At 45.5% G+C, this 22,396-nt stretch overlaps 1 protein-coding gene across 2 annotated transcripts; it reads left to right on the top strand.

Moving 5' to 3' along the window:
• Positions 1–13,511: 13,511 nt before the first annotated feature.
• Positions 13,512–21,836, top strand: NFKBIZ (NFKB inhibitor zeta). 2 transcript variants are annotated; one of them, XM_079320662.1, is made up of 12 exons: positions 13,512–13,759; positions 14,198–14,337; positions 15,244–15,280; positions 15,372–15,475; positions 15,617–16,377; positions 16,803–16,908; positions 17,242–17,388; positions 17,871–17,934; positions 18,515–18,684; positions 19,331–19,441; positions 19,529–19,696; positions 20,329–21,836. In XM_079320662.1, the coding sequence occupies exons 2-12, from the start codon at positions 14,209–14,211 to the stop codon at positions 20,380–20,382; spliced, it is 1,851 nt and encodes a 616-aa protein (XP_079176788.1). In that variant the 5' UTR covers positions 13,512–13,759; positions 14,198–14,208; the 3' UTR covers positions 20,383–21,836. The 2 variants fall into 2 exon arrangements, with proteins under 2 accessions (XP_079176788.1, XP_079176787.1); XM_079320661.1 differs by having other exon boundaries at positions 13,512–13,820.
• Positions 21,837–22,396: the final 560 nt, after the last annotated feature.

Raw genomic sequence — 22,396 nt, 5'->3', positions numbered from 1 at the left:
GACATGAGTCCTAGCACTGCAGCACATTGATGTTTGCCTCTGTTGGTGTATCAGGCCTGACACATAATAAAAGCTTGTACATAATCTAGGCTTCCTTCTTTGAGGGCTTTTGTACCCTGTCTGATCCACAGGAAATCCTTAAATTACTTCATTTTAAAAAAGGGTGGAGAGCAGATGCAACATGGTCATTGCTTCTCTATCTTATGAACAGTTTTTACCTAAATAATATGAGAAAAATTGAGGAGACGTGTCCTGTGAGTCAGTTCAAGGGCTGTAGGGCACTCTGCACTGGCAGGCTGTGTGGCCACTGCCCTGTGAGCCCAAGGGCCATGGGGAGAGGGAGAGTGGCTGCCTGCTGCAGACTGCTGGGGAGTCTCTGGGATGGCCCAAGGGTGGAGGATTTGGGGGATGTCCACTGGCTTGCCCTGGACTTGGCTTGCAGCCAGGGCTCCCAGCTGGGAAAGTAGCAAGCAGGGTGCAATGCCCTTTGTGCTGATTCCTGATGTATATAGCCAAAAATAGCCTGCTTGACCAGCCTAAAAATCCCTGAATGACAAAATCTTACCAGCTGGGATAGAGTGCTGTGGTAGTATTGCCAAGTATTTGTTCTGTTTTTCTGTTCCCCTCTCATTCTGTGGTGGCTGCTGAAGGGGGCAGGGTAGGGACAAGGGCCAGGGGTGTGACCTGGGTGCTGCTCACACACAGCTCCAGAGCACAGAGCTGGGGCCATGCCCAGCCTGCTCTCACTAGTCCCAACAACCCCGAGGGACAGGGCAAAGCAAAGCTGCTTCTTCCCAGCATTTGGCTCTGGAGACTGCATTGAAGTGTGCTGCCATCGTGTCCAGCCTACATCAGCTCTCACTCAGCCAAAAATGAATGAGAGAGGCTGCAAAGTATGAGCTGCTCTTCATTGTGGTGTTAGGTCAAGCCCCAGGCCTCCTCAGAGGGGAAGTGAGAGTGGGGAGTAGGACAGAGAGGGGAAGCAAAAAAGTAGGATGCAGTTAAGGAAAAGCAACATGCAAAGATCTTGCTATGTGACACCAAGGAGAGGAAGAAGGTTGGGGTTTTGGTCATGTGGAGATTTCCAAAGGCAATGCTGATTGTGTGGGACAGGCTCACTTCTCTGAGACAGCACACTGAATGCACATAGATTGCTCCACATGTTTTGAAAAAGGAACAGTTCCTTCCACTCAGGCTGCTCGCCCACCTCTTCCTCTGTGCCCTCCTGACAGCAATGACACAGCAATCCTGTTAGGTACAGCTCCAAACTCTGCTCACAGTTGGTTTGAAGCCATGTGTATTGTGTTCTCACATGACTGTAGGTGTGACATATCATAGCTGGGGAACTTTTTAAAATAAACCCAAAGCATTTGTAATCAAGATGAGGAGTGCACAGGCAGGTTTTCATCAGTGCCAAGTGTTCCTCAGAAGCTGTGGTGACTCAGAGGAGGCATGTAACTTGCCTGAGATGGCACAGGGTCTGAGATGGCAGGGCAGGGGCTCGAGCCTCATCCATCAGACACAGGGACAGGAGGCTCAACAGGGCTGGCAGAAAGCCAAAACAACATGTTTCTGATCTGGCTGGAATGGGGCTTCTTGTGTTCATCCCATAGTTTAGCCCTGCATCCCTAGTTAGCAGTGTATAAGGTAACTTCTAACATTAGCTGTCCAATGCATGGTGCAAGATCAGTATATTTGAAATCAGAGAAATGTTTTATGTCCTTGAATCTGGATCTTCGAGTCTTCCTGAATTGTTAATTGACCACAATGCTTGTCACCCAGATTTGAACTCTCATGTAAGGGAACCTAGCTTGTATCTGGGCAATGATTGTAAAATCCTGTCCCAGTTGCTGTGTCCTCCTTCACTGTTGGTGTTACCAGCCTCTTGTGGGAATATTCAGTAGACTCCTGGGGTCTGCTCTGTGAGTCTGCTCATGGTGAATTGTACAGAAGCTTCTCTGTTTGAAAGGGGAAACAGAGATTTTGTGGGGTAATGCTGCAAAATGGAGTGAATGAGTTACTTTCTGTGAGCCCCAGATGCAGAGTGAGCACATCACTAAAGCCAAGGGAAAGTGCAAGGTGCCCTCCCCCACATCCCAACTCTGTCATCTGGCATGGGCTTAATAGATGAATCCCTTAATGAGCGTGGCCAGAAGAGGGCTTGGAGGCACTGAAAAAGAGCCTAGGATGACTCTCAAATGAAAAACATAAGCCACAACATATTTGTCTTGGTGGTGGTTTGTTTTCTGTCTCCTGAGCAGTTTGTGTTTTGAAAACAAATGTCACAAATACCACTGAGGCTCTTTGACTTGAAGTTTGTTTGAAAGTGAAATCAGTTGATGACATAGATTTGGTAACTCTTAGATTGAAGACTATGCTTCAGAGGATGATTTTTTCCCCAAAAAATATTATTTTAAATCTGATTTTTTTTTCCTTAAACCACAAAAGGGTCAAGAGGAGTAAACTTTACCAGGATAGAATGGTATATCTCAAGTTAGTTCTTTCTGCTACATAGAAAATTAAGTGTCTGTGGTCTGAGAGCAAAACATGCTGTCAGTGTTCTCTGGGTCAGCCATCCATTAAACATTTTGTCTCCTCCAATTTTTACTCTCTCCTTCCCTGGTCAGTTCTGAAGGTGGACATTTTCACCCTTTGCCCTTCTGCTCGGGCTCTCTGAAGGCACCTGTTATTTTTGGGTTCAATTTGGTACAGGGCTGTCACTTTTCCCTCTAAATCTCCGCTGCAGGCTGAGATTTGAAAGAATATTTTGCAATAACCAGGAGTATTTATATGACAAGGACTATTCCTCTGCTGTGGCACAGCTGCTCACCCTGAAGGATCTCACAAAAGAGCTTCCAGGTGGGACATGCCCGTGGGAATGCAGTAGGTGAGAGGCACGGCACGAGGACCTGCAGTGAAAGAACCATGACAAATTGCAGGGTTTTTCCCCTCTTGCCATCCTGCAGTCAGCTCTTTCCATTCCTTCCTACCCTTTGGTTTTCCCTGAGCTGGGTGAGTCATGCTTTCCAGTCCTGCCTGCCCTCTTTTCTGAGTCAGCTTCTCTCAGGGAATTGTCACTTGCTCTTGGCAAGGCAGCTATTTCTGTCTCTAGCTGTTTCTTCCTTCTAATGGTTTCATATCTTTCTGCTCCACATTTGTATTTTTTCCCTGTGTATTATTTGCTTTTGCTGTGCCTCGCTTTATGCCCTTGCTTTGATACGCAAAATTAGAAAAAAACCTTACTTTACTGAAAAAAATGTCCTGTCTTAAGAATTCAAAAAAAAAAAAAAAAAAAAAAAAAAAAAAAACAGGTGCTCCAGTAACGAGCAGATATTATATTACTTTACATTGTTGTAAAACTTGTTCAACATACGTGCATCTTCCAGTCCCAGAAGTTTCATATCTGCTGGTTGAAAAAAGGTTCCCTATGTTAACACATTTCTTCCTGATGTCCTGTTGCACCTGTTCTTGTGTGCAACAAACATTGTCACAAGTAGATGTTTTCATTTCTGGCTGGAGTTGTGATGTTTCATGCTGCCCTGCCACACAGCAGCTGTGGTATTTTTATTCTTCCTGTCCTTCTTTTCTTGTCAGACTTGGATGTTCTTTTTCTTTGCAGCAGGTACTCACCTCTTTGCACAGGTGAGTGGTGCCCAGGAGGGGGCTGACCTCCATCATATTTTCAGCAGATAACAAATGTCCTCTGTGATTTTTGGAGTCAAAGCACCTGAACTGCCCTAACTCCCAAGGCAGTGACACCTGGCAGAAAGGATGAGCTGGGTGGTGCTCCAGGGGCTGCTCCTGCTGCCTGTGCTGTTGGGCTATCTGTGCCTCTTTGGGGCTGCAGCCTCCCCTCTTTGCAGAGAGATCTCAACTCCTTGTGAAGGCACTCAGAAGCCCCCCGGTCCCCAAAGGCAGCAGCTTTTGCTCCACAGCGGCTGCAGGAGAGGGCAGGACAAGAGTCTGGGTGAGGCACCGCCCTGACACGTGTTAGACAAGACCGAGGGCACCACGGGCTTTCAGTGAGCAAACAAATACCAGCCCCAGCTGGAACAAACCATCCTGATTTCACAGAGAAGTCTCGAGCCCATCGAGATTATCAGTTGAACCTGTTCCAGTGATAGAACACATCTGCAAACAGGAAGATGGAGCCCACGCAGAGTTTCCTGCCTGCAGGGGGAAGGTTTTGAATTTACTACCTTGGGGATGGAGATGTTCTCTCCTGCCTCCCTCCTGCAGCTTGCTGGGGCAGGGCAAGGGTGGGGATAAATTCTGAGGATGGTGTGTTTGTTTTTAACATCTAAGTTCCAGTGCAGGAGGCACTGGGGACACAGTGGGCAGGGGGAGCAGTGGTCCAGTGCTTTTGCCAGATGCTGGAAATTGTATCATGTAGCTGCATTTGGGAAGGGGCAACACAAGGCACTGAAAGTGAGGGGGGTTTGCTCAGGAAAGATTTGGGTGTTCTGTCCTTGCTCACCATGGTTGGTATGCATGGTGAATTCTGGCCAGGAGAAGAAAAGATAAGGGATTATGATTCAGATGGATCTACTCACATTTTAGGAAAATCCAGGACACTTTTTTTATACTGAAGGTTATTTTTATCTACTGAAGCAGCTTCAGGCTATTTCACACCTGATATATCTGTATGTAAATGGGACTACTTTTTTCTTTTTATTTTTTTTTTTTTTAACACATACCCCCCATCTCATTTTACAGCTCCTGGCTGTATGGAGCTTTCACACAGACACCCTGTGAAACTCATTCCAGCCTTTCTGAGGGCAAAGTCCTGCTGAAAGCCAGACAGTTGCCAAGGAGAGATGTTTGTCCTGCACCACCTCCCAAAGGTTTTTTTTCCTGTGGGACACTCTCTTGCTTCCTAAGTGAATGCCATACAGGCACCTGCTTGTCCAGTTTACCCTGTAGTGCCAAGACCAAAAAGGATACTGAGAGGCAGCTTAATGACTTAATGCCCTGCCAGCACTGCAGGGCAGGAGGTGGGCAAGGAGAACCTGACCCTGGCAGGAAGGAAAACCCACTGTACCTGCAGGTTTCTCTTCACCTCATTGTACAGCACTTTTTCACTATTCTTATCTCATGTCAGTGTTTTCTACACCCCTTTTTGGCAACATTACGCCAGCCTGGGATTTCCTGACAGCCTCTTTGACAGGGGAATGTCCTCAACTAGGGCTTACCCCACCTGGGAAATTCCACTGTGCAGAAAAAGTCCAGGGAGCCATGCTCACGCCACCGTCCTCCTCCACCCTGTTTCCTCTCACATGTCACACTGTCCCCGTTCCCTTCCTGTTAACCAGAGAGCCAAAACATAAGTGGTGTGTGAGCCACTACACTAAAGGTGCCCTGTGGGTACTCAGCCAGGAGCTGAAAGTAACTTGTGGGGTGTTTAGGGTTTTTTTTTTTTTTTTTTTTTTTTTTTTTTGGTGTGAACAGAAAGCCAAAGTAAGCAGGACTTTTGTGAGGGAGGGCAAGAAAAATTTCCTTACCACTGCTTCTCTGTTTCACACCTTTAAACCTCAGAGGAACTTCTCAGTAATTCACACAGGCATGGCCATAAGGAATGATCAGTTGCCAATGGGGTGCAAAGAACTGGCTGGTTTTCCATAGAACTATTTCTAACTTCACTCCTCCAACATGAAGGTATGCTGATATCATTTTATTTGATTTATTGCTTAAAAAAACTATTTGTTTGAAATAATATTGGCTTCTCATAAGGTTTTTTACTTGTAGTAGCCTTGCAAGTGGCTTGTGCTATAATTATCTCTGTGTGTTTTGGGGTTGAGTATAGAAGAGTGGCTTTTGGGAAGGTAATGGGTAACAGCCAAGGGTGAAGAAAACCTTCAGTGAATCTGGTGGCAAAATACTCGTAAATAGCTTAGCTTTTCTGGGTGACTCTCTCTGAAACAATCTGCATTTTTAGGGGAGGATGTAATAGCCCTCCAGAGGATGGATGGATGGATGGATGGATGGATGGATGGATGGATGGATGGATGGATGGATGGAAGGAAAACTAAGCCTTGGGAGTACTGAATAGAAGAAACATTGATAGTGAAAACAGGTGTTTTGTATAATCTTGACTACAATTCTTTCCTGGCAGCTCATCAGTAATTTTGGAATAGCAGGGGACTATCAGCATATGAACCTGCCAGCTTCAACAGGACAGGAGTAAACTGTCACGGTGCAGTGTGAGACAACACAGGGAAGCATATAAAAATAGGGATCTATTCCTACTTTCTTGTAATTCAGAAAAAGATAAATCTGTGGGAATGAAAAGAAGTAAATTTAATTAGCTTAAAATTCACTTTAAATTTTGTTATGCTAAGGGCTTTATTAAACAAAACCATAAACTTCTTTTCATTGCCTGGCGAGGGTTTCCCTGGCTTACCACAGGAGTGATTATGCAGCACCCCTGTTCATTAAGTGTGCCTGTCTGGCAGGCAGGGAGGGCAGCTCAGCACGAAGAGCCTTGAGAGGATAAAATGTGGTGTGGTTGTCAGGCCCCAGGTGTCTGGGGGCGTGTGTGTGCCATGATGACATTGGAGATGTGCATGTCACCAGGGGTGGGCAGCTCACACGGGCCTCGGATGGAGCCCAGGTGGTTCCAGCTGGGACAGGGAGGTTTGCTGGAGGCACACAGAGGGCAGGGAAAGGGACACAGCCTGGGCTCTCCCTCAGCCAGTCTGGGTGACCAGTGATCAGGGACAAATTCCACCTAGGGCATTGAAAGAAGGCCATGTTTCTGCTCCAAACAGAACTCCAGTAGCAGCTTGGTGGGCACATTCCAGCAAGAGATTGGGGGTTTTTTTGGTTTTTTTTTTTTGCTTGTTGGACTCCCATTTAGTTTCTTTGCAGCAAGCTGCATTTCCTGTTGCATTTGGTGGCAGTGGGTAGGAGTAGGGTGTGTGCAAGGAGGAAATGCCCTCTGTCCTGTGGGGGCCAAGCCCTGGGCTGCTTGGGGCAGCCTTGCAGCCTGCCACCCTGGAGGTCGTGGTTGGGATATCATCATCTTCATCATCATCAGTTGCTGGAACCAGGTCTGCATCAGCAGTCCTGGGCACTGGGGGCTTCTTTCCCATGCCTGGGCTGCTCAGAGCAGTGGGGTGGCAGGAAAAATCCCATCCCTTACTTTGGTTTTGCCTCCTGCTGCAGCCCTGGTGGTCTGACCTGGCTTTGCTTCTCACCTGGACTTTGGAGAGCAGCAAACTCAGTCTCTGCTAAGAAACCCCTGTGTGACTTTATGTGTTCTCAGTCACAAACTCCTGAGACAAAACATGTGAGGTAGAAACAAGAGCTGCCTTTACTTTTGCTTTCTTCTTAAGAAATTGGCAGGAAATTAAAAGGAAACTTAAACATCCATGGGCTGGCTTCTTGGAGAGCAGCGTCCTGTCAGACAGGATGTGTCTGCCTTTGGAAGGTGTCTTTTCCCAGCTGGGAGCTGGAGGAGGGAGCCAACGCCTGGGAACAGAGCTCTGCACAGTGCTCCACCAAATCAAAGAGTTTATATCCAGCTTTCTTGATGTTTTATGCTAACTCGTGCATGATTTGCATATTGCTGTGAGGTTGTCATTCCTGTCATGGATTTTTTCTAAACCTGTAGCAGGTGGCTGTTAAGTCTATAGAAAGAACAGAGTATTTGGATCCTTTCTGCAATATTTATACCTTTTATACAGACATAGGACATCTGTGATTGAGACTTGTTTGACAGCAAATTCTGATTCGTAGGTAGAGAGGTATTGTCCCCGTTGTTCCAGCACACATTTAAGTGAAGATAAAATCTGCCCTAGTAGAGGCAGTTCATCCTAAGCACCAGGAAATTTTTTGTACTACTGTTTGGAAGCGACCTGACATTTTCCCTACCATAATAAAATTTGTCTGCCTTGATTTAGGTGCTTTTTTAAATGAGAAAATTTCCTGTTTATTGAGTTTTTGTCTGACTAATGGAGGACAGCTTTGTAGCTGTTTCAGGACTTTCCCAATGGTCAGATGGTACATATTTTGAAAGCTGGGATTTCTCTAGTGAATGGATATCTGAACTGAAGGCATTTAAACTCTGTCAGATGGAAAACACAGTGAAGTAAGCTCAAGACATTAGATGAGGGCATTCCCTTCAGTGATCTTTACAGTGTCAACATGCTACGAGTGGTTTTTACTGGTTATCTTGCTTCTGCCTGGACTTTCCTGCTCATTGATCTGCACCCTTGAGCTGATGGTATGCACAGAGGATGTGTAGGATTGTGCAAATCAGTGCTGAGGCTTCCTGCAGGTGTTGATCCTGCCATGCAAGTGCTGCACAGGTGGGCTGTGTCAGTACTGACCCTGTGCCTGGGCTTTCTGCACTGGTCAGCTGCCAGACCTGCTGCCTGGTAGATGTGACAGCTTTGCCATATCCAAGAAGAGCACAACTTTTCAAAATCTGCCTAGACAATGTTTTTGAATGGAAAAATGCATGTTTGAGAAGCCTGGATGTATGACAAACTTAATCTTAGATAGGTTACCTGCTATTACACACAAATTGATTCTAGGAATGCAAGTGTCTGGGTAGAGAGCAATTAAAAAAATTAATGTTTTTCTAGGTTTAAATCTCACTTTGAGAGTTTTTCCTCCCATTCCTGTACTGAAGTTTTGAGGAGTAATGTGCATCAGGGCAGCTCTGCAGTCCCTGTTAGAAAATGGTTTTGTGTAACAGGTGATGGAAGTAGTCCTTGTTTGTGGAAGGTAGGAACATTGAAACTGAAGTACATCAGAGCCTAACTCACCTACTGTGCTTGCAACACACACTCCTGCATCTGACAGCAGAACATGAAATAATTGTGAGCTAGGAATGTCAGGTTTTGGCCCAGGTTGATCATGTGGGTTAGGAGGAAAAATCTCTTCATCATGAGCGGCAAGGAAGATTGATGCTGACCCCTCCAAACCTACACTGAGTCTCTCTAACAGCACTGAGAAACTGTGCCAACTCCCTCTTTCTAAACTGGAGCACCACAACAAGCCAGTATTTTAAGCAAGAGCGTGCAGTCTCTACCTCATCCATGGACACACAGTCTCCTTTACAGGAGATGTATGACGTTGCCCTTTGCTATGGGGAAACAGCCTCCTGCTCCTTGTTTACACGCTGTGACATCAGTGGTGTGTGTATTTCTTAGCTGTGTGTGCCTACTGCAAGGCACTAATGAACTAATGAGATAGGTAAGCTGCTGAGAAAACATGACTAACCAGGATAGTGAGTATGTTGGGAGGAATGTCCCCAGACACGAGGTATATGTACAAGGAAGCTGTTTGCTTCCTCAGAACTCAGATCCACTCTGCCAGCTTTGCAACACTTGCTGGGTTTAGGGTTTCTTTTCTTCTGTACTGATTTCAGCTGTTTTATATACACAGTATTGAAGGATTTATTTAGGAGCAACCCACTTTAAAAAAAAAAAAACAAACTTTTTTTTTTTTTTTTTTTTTTTTTAATATCAGACAGCTTGAGAGAAAAAAACCCCAGAACTGAGAGTATTCTCTGGATCAAAAGAGTAAAGCCCAAAAGAATATATTAAATAAAAAGTCTAAGTTTTCCTTTAATATGAAGAATTATATATGCCCCCTTTTGATGTTTAGGTTTATCCCAGAATGTCAGTCTTGGAGACCAAAGTCTAGGAAAAATGTAGCAATACAAGTATAGCAAAGAGGGAAGAAACACTAACTCCTCTCTACCAGCTTTTAGAGTAGAACTGTGCCATGGACCACTTCCAACCTGCTGCCAAGTGCTCTTCAGAACCCTTAAAGCAAGTGCTTTAAGGTACAGACCTCGAATGCTCTCTAGGAGTGGAATGGTTCCTGAGATTTTACCTGTGTTTCTGTCAATGCTAGTCCAGAAGCAAACCAGGTGTTGTGCTGCATGGTTTGGGAGGTGTGTGCTGCTGGAAATGCTGCTGGGGTGCACAGGTGCTGTTTGCAGTCTGCAGCAGGAGCCTCAATTAGACCCAGTGGAAAATAAGGCACGTTTGACATCAACACAGAAAATGTTCACTTGCATTAGGCAACTGGATTGTAAACTACCATTTTTATGTCCAGTTTCAGAAATACCACAAAGGTCATGCTGCTCCAGAAACATGTTGCAAAACCAAGTTCTTGTTACCAGTAGTTTGTGCTCTGATGCTTCACCCGGAGGCTGTCCCTTATTCCCTGCTGCTGCTTGGGAGACAGGCTGAGGGGAGAGATGTATTCTGCTGAGCCATGGGCTGCTCTCAGAGCTGGCAGGTTCCTCACTCAACAGAGGGAGGTTACACAGCGTGCCTGGCAGAGTGACTACGTGCTGCTCTACAGGGAAGACAAAGCTCCACTTACTGGGTTTGCTTTATTCATTTATTTATTTATTTAAAGCCTGCATTCCCTATAGCATTCACCCCAGTTCGTGCCCCAGGGACCAAGCAGTGCAGGCACGCTGCATCTTTTCTCTGTGCTTGTTCTGATTAGGATAGCAAAGGGGATGCACATCACCTTGATTAGCTCAGATGTTTAGCTGGTGGTAAAAGTCTAAAGGCATTGGTATTCAGCCTCTTTGCCTTCTGTAATGAGACCCCTACCCAGCGAGCACAAGCTTCAACTGGATTTTGGCTTTGTTCTTAACTGAGATTTTTTTTCCAGATCCCATTGAAGTAGCTCATGGGTGTGCACAAGTCACACTCTCAAAAGTTATTTCATTTATCAAGTATATTGGATTGACCTAAATCAAAACTGATTGCTTTTAATGCTACAGTACTGGGCTGTGCTCTGAAGGGTGGGAAGAAACAGAGTTTTCAGAAACAAGTGCATTCTATTTCCTTTTTGTTGTTATTTGAGATACCAAGATAAGCCTATCTCACTTTTTGCAGGTGTACAGAAGTGTGGTTTCAGGACAAATGCTGCTGCTAATGGCCACTAGTTGGCATTATTGATACATCCCAGCAGGGAGATGGTGCAGTAAAAACACGGGCAGACAGCACTCGGGGAGCTGATGTGGCTGCCTGGTGCTCTCCTCGCAGCCTTCTCCAGCTCCGAGGTTGGAGGGTTGCACTGCATTACAGCTCGGCCAAAGAAGGCTGAAACCAGCTTAATGCCTTCTCGAGGAGAAGAGGTGACAAGTGCTTTTTTTTTGGTCACCACCCTGCCCTAGAGGAACTTACTTTGGTTGAAGGTTCCTCGCGGGGTTTTGGTTGTTACAGATGTTACGTAGTGTTTGGGCCAAAACCCAAACCCCATTAATGCTCAAGGTCTGCAGCATTAATAATTACAGTTTGTGGATGTAGCAATAATTTACCAGTAACTCTCACAGAAACACTTTGAGAACACAGGGCTGCTGTGAGCCAGCTCATCTTGTGCAACCAATGGGTGTGTGTATGTTTTTGAAAGAGCCTTTTGTTATGGAGCTTGGTGGAATTAGACTTGCCTTAATCTGCTTTGACTGAGAGTAGATTTATGCCAGGAGACCTGATAAATAAGATGTCACTGATGAAACAAGTACGAGCTGAGGTATCAGAGTGTTGCCCAAAATGGATTTTGCTTGGTAAAAGGAGAGCAAGACAGCAATCCAACCTTCAGGAGAGCAGAGACTTTGGAATAGAAGAGAAAAAGAAATTCCATGCCCTCTTTAGGGAAAAAAAATCAAACACAAACTCATTAAATTATTTATAGAATAGTTTTCATTCATATGTAGAGACTAATCTCCAATTAAATTAATTCCAAAACGGTTATTGAATAGCAAGGATAAAGGTGCTGCCTGTCCATGCCTGCATATGGTTTAGGGACCTACTACAACACAAAAGAACTACAGTGATACAAACCCACTTTTGGTTTGAAATCTCTTTTGCTCTCAACATTTTCAAGGGAATGGCAGACAACTGTGAAGACAAATCTAATTTTCTGGATTATTGACTTCTCAGATTTGCACTACCATCTGCTTGTTGGAATGCAAAAGATGCATTTTGCAGTAGTTTTAGACCCTCCTGTGAGATTAAAATGAGTGGCTTTCTGGGCACCCTGGCAGGGATGAGAACACAAAGGTCCATTGGTTGGATCCACTTTGAGTTTGGGTCCTCCTCACAGCCATTGGATGTGCAAAGAGCATTTGTGGGCTCCAGGAACTCTCTCACCGAGTGGTTTTCAATGAGAAGATATTTAAAAGCATCTACCTATGATTAAGGTATAACTGAGGTCTAAGGCTTGAAGAACAGGGAACCATCTCCCTGCTTGTTTAAAACACATGGCCTGATTTCATAAATTCTCACCTGCATAAGGTGCTTTGTAAAATGAGGGAGCAGGTGTGCTTGGAGTGAGTTTCTGCTCAGGGAGCAAGTGAATTTTTACCATTATTGGGGTATTTCTGTCACTGCTTGACATCAGATTTTGTTTTATGGGTTCTACGTCCAAATTTCATTCTGCCTGCATAGATTCAATCCATGGGGTAAAAAAACCAGCAGAGTAGAAACCTGCATAGATAATTCTCAGTGAAACCCTTCCTTCACTTGGTGGGAGAAGTATTTTAATAATATAAAGCAATTCCCTCCTGCATCCTCGTGGGCTGATTACCATGATTTCATACTGCACCTGACCCATGTTATTCAATACAACTGAAACATATAAATTATAAACCTCCAATTTACATAATATACTTTAGAAAGACCATGTCAGACCATGTTGTTTTACTAGATTATTGGAGCAGCCACAGTGCTAAAAAAATCCTAATCTCAACCTCGTGGGCAAAATTGCTCACTTGTAATTTAGAAGACAGTGACTTCAGTGGGAATGGGAAAGCAGAAAAATTTGTTTGAAAAGTAGAAACGTGAGAAGTCTCCCTGTGAACATTGGTAGTAACTCGGTGATGTTATCAGTATGGGTTTTATCAGAGGGTTTTGCCCACTTTTTGTTTTGGCATTGTGCTGCTTACTTGCTTCTCCCCACTGGCCTCAACCGAGAGGCTCTTGCCACCGCAGCATGGTGCAAGCCAGAACCAAAATCACTCCTGTCTGCCCCTGCACAGTCCAGGGCAGGTAAGAGGAGCACAGAGCACTCATCTCTAATGTGAGTAGCTGCTCACGTTCCCCTTCTGGCTGGCAGCCGCTCACGGGACGCACATGGCCGAAACCTCTGCTCTCCCGTGCCTGTGTCCTGCAGCCGAGGGCGGGTCCGGGGCGAGGGGTGAGGGAGAGCTGGGCTTTCGCACCTCTGCAGCTCCATCACAGGGATGCGGCTGCGTGCATACCGCGCTGCCAGGCTCGTGTGTGATTCCCGGGCAGGGCCAGCAGCGGGACTCGGGGGTCCTGCTGACACCAGCTCAGGGCATTCTGTCACTCCGGAAGCCCACGGGGGCACGCTTAGACGGCAAGGCGTGAGGCGGCAGCCCGCCCGTCACTCCCACCGGGCCGTCCCTGGCAGCGGCAGCGCCCCTCACGGCCCGGCTCCGCCCGCCGCCCTGCCGGGAAGCGCGGCCCCGCCCGGGGAGGCGGACCCGCTATAAGCGCGGCCGCTGCCCCGCGCCCCCAGAGCCGCCGCGCCGCCCGCCAGCCTGGCCGTGCCTGTGCCCGCTCCGCCGCCTGCCCGCCGCACCGCCATGATCGTGGAGAGCAGCCGGGACGCGGCGCCCGATGGCGGCGACGGCGGCACCCTCAGCAGCCCCATCAACCTCGCCTACTTCTACGGGGCCTCGCCCCACTCCAGCGAGGGCAGCTGCTCGCCGGCGCACTCCTCCGCCCCGGGCTCGCCGGGATCCGACTCGGACCTCTCGGTGAGCAGCCGCGGCGGCGGCCGGAGGGAGCCCCGGGGCGGCCCCCGCTCCGCGCTGCAAGGTACGGCGGGTCCGGCCCGGCGGGTGGCGGGGAGGGCGCGGAGCCCCGGTCCCGCTCCGGCCCCTCGGGGCGAGGCCGCCGCTGCTCCCTCGGGGTGTGCGGGCGGCCGGAGCGGCGGGAAGGGGACGCGTTTGGCCGGCGCTCCGTGCCCGGTGTTTCCGTCCGGGGAGCGGCAGTGGCCGGGCCGTCCCGGGGCAGCGGAGCAGCCGCATGCCCGTGGGATGGCCCAGGGATACGCGTGGCAGCTCCCTGGCTCCTCTCTGCTAAACCAGGGTTTAGATGCCTTCCCACAGGAGTTCCTATTTTTAATTTATTATTCATTAAACGCAAACGAAAGGGGTGTCTGAAGTTCGGGTGTTGTTTCCATGTCTCCACAGTTGAACAGCACATGGGGGGAGGAAAGCAGCACAGAGGACCTTTCCAGGGGGTCCGCGTGAAGAACTCCGTGAAGGAGCTCCTGCTGCACTTCAGGAGCAGCAAGCAGATGTCCTCGGGTCCTGCCACCGAGGAGAGCAAGGTAACCGCAGCTTTCTGCACTGGCAGGTTTGATTTTAATGGTTACCGAAGCTGGGAAGAAAGCACTTTGTGGTAATGCTAGGAACGCGATACTTTATGTGCTGTGGATGGAGTCAGGCTTTTTCCTTTTCAACACATAATGGAAAAGTACAGCTGGGCAGAAATCAGAAAGAAGGTTTACTGTGAGAGAAGGAGGCACTAAAGAAATGTTCTTACTAAGCTTTATTTTCCAAAGGGAGTCTGGATAAAGATACATTTGTGTTGCGAAACCGCAGAAATTCCGTGTTGACTGGAATGAGATCATTCATTGGAAGGGTTAGGGATTTTTTTGTCAGATTTGTTTGTCATGCTATTGCGCCTCTCTGTGCAAAGCACACAGTGTAAAAAAAGTAGGCCCTTTCGGTCTGAAGAGCCAAAAATTCTGAGAAGATTAAAGGATATTTTTGTTTGGATTAGATTATTTTTCCTGAGTATGTGTTTGAAAGCTTCCTAGATAAGTTGTCAGAGGAAGATTTTTGCGTAGAAAAGCTCATGGCACTAAAGAAGTGTAAAATTGGCTGGGTTATTTATGTATTCAAAAATCCTCAGGTCTCTGGAAGGAATGGCATCTTTCTCTAGATTTTCTTGAGTTTTGTGGTATTATAACAAATGGCTTGAAAAGCCTGAAGAAAAACAGGGTGTTTTATTTAAGCTTAAATAAAGTATTTCCATTTTCTAACCTTAATTAAAAGCAATTAAGTTAGGGTTAGACAACCACGTACTAGAGTTATTCTAAGGTCTATTCTGTGTTTATAGAAGGAAGTAATGTCTGATTTCTTGTTTGTTTTTTTGGGGGTGGATTGTTTTTTATTTATTTCCTCCAGACAGAGTATTATAATAACCAAAAAATTTGTTGTTTTCTTAACAGGCACAAGGAGGATTGGTGAACTACGAACCATACGCAGGTAGACCATTTTTTAATACATATCCTGCAGTAACATTTAAAACCAATTTTAAGAGTAACCTCTAAATGGATTCTAAATTTATTTTCATCAGAACTGAAGAGCATACTGGGCCACAGTGGCAAAAGAAAGGCTCCTGAACTCCTTTCTGATGGACCTTCTTTCAAACGCCAAGCAAATGTTCACCCACATCTCCTGGTAAGTTTGTAGTAATTTTTTCTGTACCTTTATTTTTCAGTTTGTTTTGTATGATCAGAAACTACCAGATACAACTATACCTCTAATTTTTTGGGGCTTGTTTTGATTTGCCTTTTTTTTTTTTCTTTTTTCCCCCATCAGACCCCACCCCAGACACCAACTTCTATGGATAGCATGGAGGAGACACATAAAAGTGACCCAAAGCACGACAGCAGTTCTGATGTGCTTCAGAACATCATAAACATCAAGAACGAGTCGAGCCCCATTTCCCTGAACACGGTGCAGGTGAGCTGGCTGCACTCAGTCTCCAGCCACGGCTCACCTGCTGAGCAGTACCAGGACAGCCCAGGAACACAGGCTTTCTCCCCATCTCAGAAGTACCAAGCATTCCAAGACCACACCAGCCAGCATATGCTTGATCCTCCACAGCATTACCAATTCCCGGCGTCCCAGAGCCAAGATTTGTCACAGAGTTATCCCTCAGACGCCTCCCTGGACTACAGGCCCTTTGTTGCCAGTGAGCAGTCTCCTGCCTACCAGCAGAGCGCCTTTGACAGCCACGAGCTGCAGTACTGCCCCCCACAGAGCTTCTCTTCCCTCCTGAACGACTCGGAGGGCTCGGACAGCATCTCCAGCGCCCTCCCGCCGCTGAGCAGCGCCCAGCCGCAGCCCGAGGCTGCCGCTCCCGCCCCCAGCTTCAGCGTGCTCTCCGGCAGCCTCTGCGGGCTGGAGCGCAGCGTCTCGCTGGCTGCTCTGAACGGGGCTCTGCCTGACCACAGCCTTGCCAGGAGCACGACACAGCTGGGAAAGTCGTTTTTCCAATGGCAAGTGGAGCAGGAGGAGAGCAAACTGGCTAACATCTCTCAAGACCAGTTCCTTGCAAAAGATGCCGACGGAGACACGTGAGCACCTTTTATCTTGGTGTTTCTTCTGTGGGGGATGTTTCTGTTTGGGTTTTGGCAGACTGTGGGTTATAGTGAAGCAGTTCAATAGCAGTGTTTGTGTCACAAGTGCAGTGGTTTGGCTGATCAAGTGAAAGGTGTGATGTGGCTGATGATGGTGGTGCAGAGCTCCAGCACACTTGAGTAGATGTATTTTCTAATTTCAGTTGCTTATAGTTAGCCTTGACTAAAAGGGCAGGAAAACATTCTAACTTAATGTTTTAAATTAATTATCCTGGTAAGAAAATAGCTGTGTTCTTGTCTTAGTTGCACAGAGGAGATCTGAAGCTGGCAGCATAACACCCCTTCTATGCATTTGGTTCTCTGCTGTCTTGAGCCCTGGTTTATGTCTGGTGATGTAACACTGTTGCCCTTCTTTCCTGCAGCTTCCTCCACATCGCAGTGGCCCAGGGCCGTCGAGCACTCTCTTATGTTCTTGCAAGAAAGATGGCTGCCCTGCACATGCTGGATATTAAAGAGCACAATGGCCAGGTGAGGTTCTGAAAAAAAAATCTTTGCACCTGCTTTGTGCACCTGAGTACTTCTGCATGTCTGAACCTTGGGAAAGATGTGGTGAAATGCTTATTTAATATTAACCCCAAGATTTAGCTTGCATACTAATATTAACCTTGAGCTATTAATACTTCTTGGGATCACCTTGAGCTGGTAAAACTATGTGCTCTGCTTCATTTGTCCTGGCTTCCTAGTATTCATAATCACTGCTTAAATAATACCAGGTAGCTAGGGTTTTTATTTGTTTTAGTTGCTCCTTCCTGTTAGAGATCAGATGACTAATAGCTTAAATTTTCTTCTTGATGTTTGCAGAGTGCTTTCCAGGTTGCTGTGGCTGCCAATCAGCATCTCATTGTACAGGACTTGGTTAGCTTGGGGGCTCAAGTGAACACCACAGACTGCTGGGGTAGGACGCCGCTGCATGTCTGCGCTGAGAAGGGGCATGCCCAGGTCCTCCAGGTAAGAGCCAGGCAGGCACAGCTCTGCCCTGGCCCTTGACTCCTACCCTTGGTAGCTGTGCTGGGAAACTCTGGAAGCACCACTCCTTCCTTATCTTTGTCTCTGGGCAGCCGTGTGAGTCTGTCTACACATAGAGCTTAAAGTGGAACTGAATTTCTCATTAAGGTTTGCATCAATATTTTTGAGTAATTTTGGGGGAATCTTCTAGTTTACCAAGCCAAAACAGTAAGTCTCCTCTCAATCGTAGAATGACTTCAAAGGACTTTAAAGATTTTCTAGTTCCAACCCCCCTGCTGTGCTTAGGGGCACCTTTCACTAAACCATATGGCTCAGAGGACTGTTCAGCCTGGCCTTGAACACTTCCAGGAATGCTGTTATTTATTGCAGCTTTATTACAGTTATTGCAGTAAGACAATAAACAAGTTTGAAGCAGTATGTGATTTGGATAAGACCTAAATGTGTACCTGTTCCCACTTTTGTAGGCAATCCAAAAGGGAGCCATGGGAAGCCATCAGTATGTGGACCTTGAGGCAACAAACTATGATGGTGAGTAGTTAAGAGTTTATAATTTACAGATTTACTGGATAGTACAATGTTTTATAGCTGCTGATGGGAATGCAATAAAATGAAATACTACTTTTTCAAATTTCAGTTTTACAAATTTGCAGGTACAATTGGCATATCTGTCAGATGAAAATGTGATTAGTCTGTGTCTTACTTGTGATTGCTGTGTTTGGCATGGAGAGTGTAGGTTGTAACTGGCCATTGTTTTAAACATTGGAGCGCTAGGATTGTGTCTGGGTACAGAAGCCAGATTCTGTTTTATTTGGACCTCTTTTCCATAAAACAACTCATTCTAATGTATATTTTGTACAAATATTTAAAATTGATTCTTTCATCATCTGCTGGCTGAGACCTCACAGTAGGCTGCACTTCACTCTTCTGTTGATGGACAGTCCAGATCTCAAGCTGCTTGGAAGTAGTCACTGTCACTTAGAAATGCAGAGCCATCCCTGGGCCTGATGGGGGATGGAGACTCCTTTGTCCAAACTCTGAAACAAGCAGGCTTTCAATACTTCTGTATTGCATTTTTTCATTCATGATAACTTTGCTTCTTTTAAATCAGGTTTGACAGCATTGCACTGTGCAGTTCTGGCCCATAATGCTGTGCTGCATGAACTGCAGAACTGTCAGCCACCTCACTCCCCTGAGGTCCAGGAGCTTCTGCTGAGAAACAAGAGCCTGGTAGAAACTATCAAGATCTTGATACAAATGGGAGCCTCTGTTGAAGCAAAAGTAAGTGAGCCTAAGTCTGAAGTACCAGATCCAGAGAGAATGTGGAAGCAGAATGTGCTCCTTTCTCCCACGCTGCATTTGTTACAAAGGAAGTAGACTAATTTGAAAGCTTCCCTACAGCATAATTTACCCAGATGCTATGAGAATGTTGCATTTATTCAGAGCAAGGTATTTTCAATGCAAGTGAACCCTGGTGAAAAGAGGGAGGTGACAGTCTAATCTCTAGACTATAAATGATGCTGCATTGGCTGCAGTGAGTAGTGTTGTAAAAGTAAGAATATAATTGGAGCGCTCTGAGGTACCCATACTAGTGGAGTGCTGATGACACCTTGTTCTTGAACTGCAAATTTTAATTAAAAACTGCTTATCTGTGCAGTTCAGGTCTGTGCTGTGCCAGACCATTACCTAGCCAAAATATCAAATCTTGCATCATGCAATCTTACCTGCAGATGAGATCAGGTTCCATTGTTCATTAGATGTTGATATTAAAATATGTATATTCAGATTCACTTTTGATGAATTGTAGTGCAAGTGTGTTTGCTCAACACTCTGCAGTTACTTCTCTTTCTATTTTTATTTGTCTGCATGTTCCCCCTGGATAGTTGAAGCACCTGCAGGGAAGACTAAACAGTTTCTTTTTTGATAGGATCGCAAAAGTGGTCGCTCCGCTTTACATTTGGCAGCAGAAGAAGCAAACCTGGAGCTCATTCGTCTCTTTTTGGAGCTGCCCAACTATCTCTCTTTTGTTAATGCAAAGGTATGGTGATTTTTTTCATAATGCAGATAGGGGAATGAGCCTCTCTTTCTCTACTTTTCCTTCATGGAGTTGCTTTGTGGTCCCCAGGCTTACAACGGCAACACAGCCCTGCACGTGGCTGCCAGCCTGCAGTACCGCGTGAGCCAGCTGGATGCTGTGCGCCTGCTCATGCGCAAGGGCGCCGACCCCAGCGCCAGGAACCTGGAGAATGAGCAGCCAGTTCATCTGGTTCCTGATGGCCTTATAGGGGAACAGGTAGGAAATCCATAACTCCCCTCTGCCTGTGTCTGTCCCTGTCCACACAAAAGTTGTATTCCACTCCCAAAGTTTCTTTGGGCTTTTGAGTTACAGCTTTCAAGGAAAAGATTTTGCAAGTGCCATTTTATTCTTTGCAACTTTAGCTTCAACATCAAGATCAGGCAGAATATACAGGCCTAAATTTTAGGTTTCACATGCAGTTTTGATTTTTTTCCATCTCAGAAGCTTCTAGCTGTCAAGATAGGCTTTGTCTCTGTAACCCTGCAACGTACTGGAGGCAATACTCCTTCTCTTGCTCATCTCAGTATGGCCTGAGTTCATGCTTTTATTGCTCCTGTCAGAATTAGTAGTGCCAGTTCTGAGGCCATAGTAACAGATTAAGAAAATCCATTTTTCCTGCTTGATGAAAAAGTTGACTCTTGACCCAAGACTAGTAACTTAAGCGCAGCTGAGTTGTTGCCTTTCATTGGTTCAAGTGCTGTAAAGTGGGATAGTTTCTGGTGTAACTGAACCCAGGAGCTAGGCTTGGATAAGTGAATGCAAAACTGGATCTAGGGTGGGGTTTTTTCAAATTGTGACTCAGTTCAAGATTATGAATCCTGATGTTTTTGTCCTTTTCTCTTCTCCAGATAAGACGTATCCTCAAAGGGAAGGCGATTCAGCAGAGAGTGTCGCCGTTTTAGGCTCCATGTTTCTTGGAGTTCAGCAACTTACACTCACTGTCAGTCAGGCAGTCCTAATGAATCTGTAAATAGAGCATTTGCCTGGTGTGGGCAAATGTTAGTTGTTTCTATGAAACAAAAGTATTTTGTTCACTATTATATAGTGGGTTACATAAGAGTAAAAAAGCCCCAAACCCAGCAATCAAATTCCTCCAACCAAAAGGGAGTGCTTCATTCCCAAGTATGTGGAGCATTTTCCTGACTACCTGTATTTCATAGCTATGGCAAGACTGATGTTACTTAAACAGCCATACAGATAACTTCTAGAGAAGGGCAATTCTATGAGATTTTTTTTTTTTTTTTAATTTCAGAGAGGGCAGATACAGGTCAAATTTGCTGAGATTGTTGTTGTGGTTTTAGTAACACTTAAATGAAAGAGAAGTTAAATATTTTTGAAGTTGAACATTTATTTATGTAACTTTGTGGCTTTGTTCCAGTATCCTGTGCAGGATTGTATATAGTCACTGACATTATTGTACAGCTGTATAGTTCTAAGAATGTATTGATCACTTAGGGAAGGATCTGAAGAAACAAGTTCCTTGATCTTGAACTTGCAGATTGCATACTGAGTTTTAATATTAGGTGCAAATCATGTAAATTCTGTTCTGAAAGACTGAGGATGGAAAGTAGAGTTGATAGATTGTCCTTGGAATTGATTTGTGTATACTTTTGAAGTTGTTAATAAAACATGAAAAGCTGTGCTTCTTCAGGGGACTGTCAGTTTTTCTCATACCCAGTAGGGTTTTTTTCTTGTGATAGAGAAATAGATTGAGAGAGGAGGATCATGATTTTTATAGTATATATATAAATTGTACCTTAAAGGATATGATCCTGATTCATTGCAAGTGTTTGGCATGCACTTCCCTGTTGATGCATGCTGAAATCTCTCAATGTATATTATAGTACTTCAACATGTGCAAGCCTTACTAGTGTTGGTGGGGCTTAAGCATATGCAAGTAGCTTGCTGAATTGGGCTCTAGTTAATTCTAGAGACTTGATGTTTTCCACCTCCTAAGCAGAGTTAGTCCATTTATGATTTTACCTTATAGGTATAGTGGCTAGCGAAGTAATATTTGAAGTTAAGTTTTTCTATTTTTTAATAATTATTAATGGAAAATGTATACTAATGATGCTGTATACTTGTATTCTGTTGGATAAACTTCCTCCTATCACTTTCTGAATGATCCATGCTGGGCTGTAATCCAGGAATATGTTCTCTGTATGGTCTTTGCTCTTAAACTTTTTTCATCACATGCAGTTCTCTGTTGTAACCATTTGATTAGTCTGATTATGCTGTTTTTGAAAAGTATGTCTTGTAGACAAGCTAAATGAGAATCTCATATGCGAAGGCTTAGTTGCAATGTATTTCTTGAAGGGTTATGTGTAACTTGTGTTTGAATAAACATGCTAATTCAGTTTTGGTGGTTACTGTGTGTGATACAAATAATGACAAAGAAGTCAAGCTTGAGGTAAAACTGATTTGACATGGTAATAGTGTGAGCTAAAAAGCTAAAATGAAATGAAGTCTTACCACCCTGCTGTTTATGCTTTCTCTGGTTTGATGCTGGTGTTCTGGGTCATGCACTGTGCAGTTGTGTTGTGAATTTAGTATGTGTGCCCCAAATTGAGTTAATAGTCACCAGGTTGGAACCTGAACACTTGTCCTGGCATACCTGAAAGAATGATAGCAGCTCTGACAATGTTACATTCTCCCCATGACTTCCCTGCCTTGGTCCCCAGTTCTGGCAGCTCAGGCACAAGTGTCACCCTAGCACAGGTGGCAGTCTGTGTTAGAAATGGGGCTGTACACGTGAGGATGGGCTGTCTGCCTCACAGATGGTGATGAGATGGTTCTGAGCTGGCAGTGACCCTTCAGGGGGATGAGCTGTCATCACACCCTGTCCTAGCTCGGCATGGAGCTGTAGAGCTGGCAAGAGTTGAGATAAAAGTGGATGCAGCATTAGCATTGGTAGGA

The sequence above is a fragment of the Erithacus rubecula genome (assembly GCF_903797595.1).
Source record: "Erithacus rubecula genome assembly, chromosome: 1".
NCBI lineage: Eukaryota > Metazoa > Chordata > Aves > Passeriformes > Muscicapidae > Erithacus > Erithacus rubecula.
This window is presented reverse-complemented; position numbering and strand designations above follow the sequence as displayed.

What these genes read in the sequence shown, in the direction of transcription:
- NFKBIZ (XM_079320661.1), top strand. Translation starts at nt 13,586, where the DNA reads ATGATCGTGGAGAGCAGCCGGGACGCGGCGCCCGATGGCGGCGACGGC. An exon ending in GAACTACGAACCATACGCAG is followed by an intron (nt 15,281 to 15,371) that starts GTAGACCATTTT and finishes TATTTTCATCAG; the next exon opens with AACTGAAGAGCATACTGGGC. An exon ending in ATGGCCTTATAGGGGAACAG is followed by an intron (nt 19,697 to 20,328) that starts GTAGGAAATCCA and finishes TCTCTTCTCCAG; the next exon opens with ATAAGACGTATCCTCAAAGG.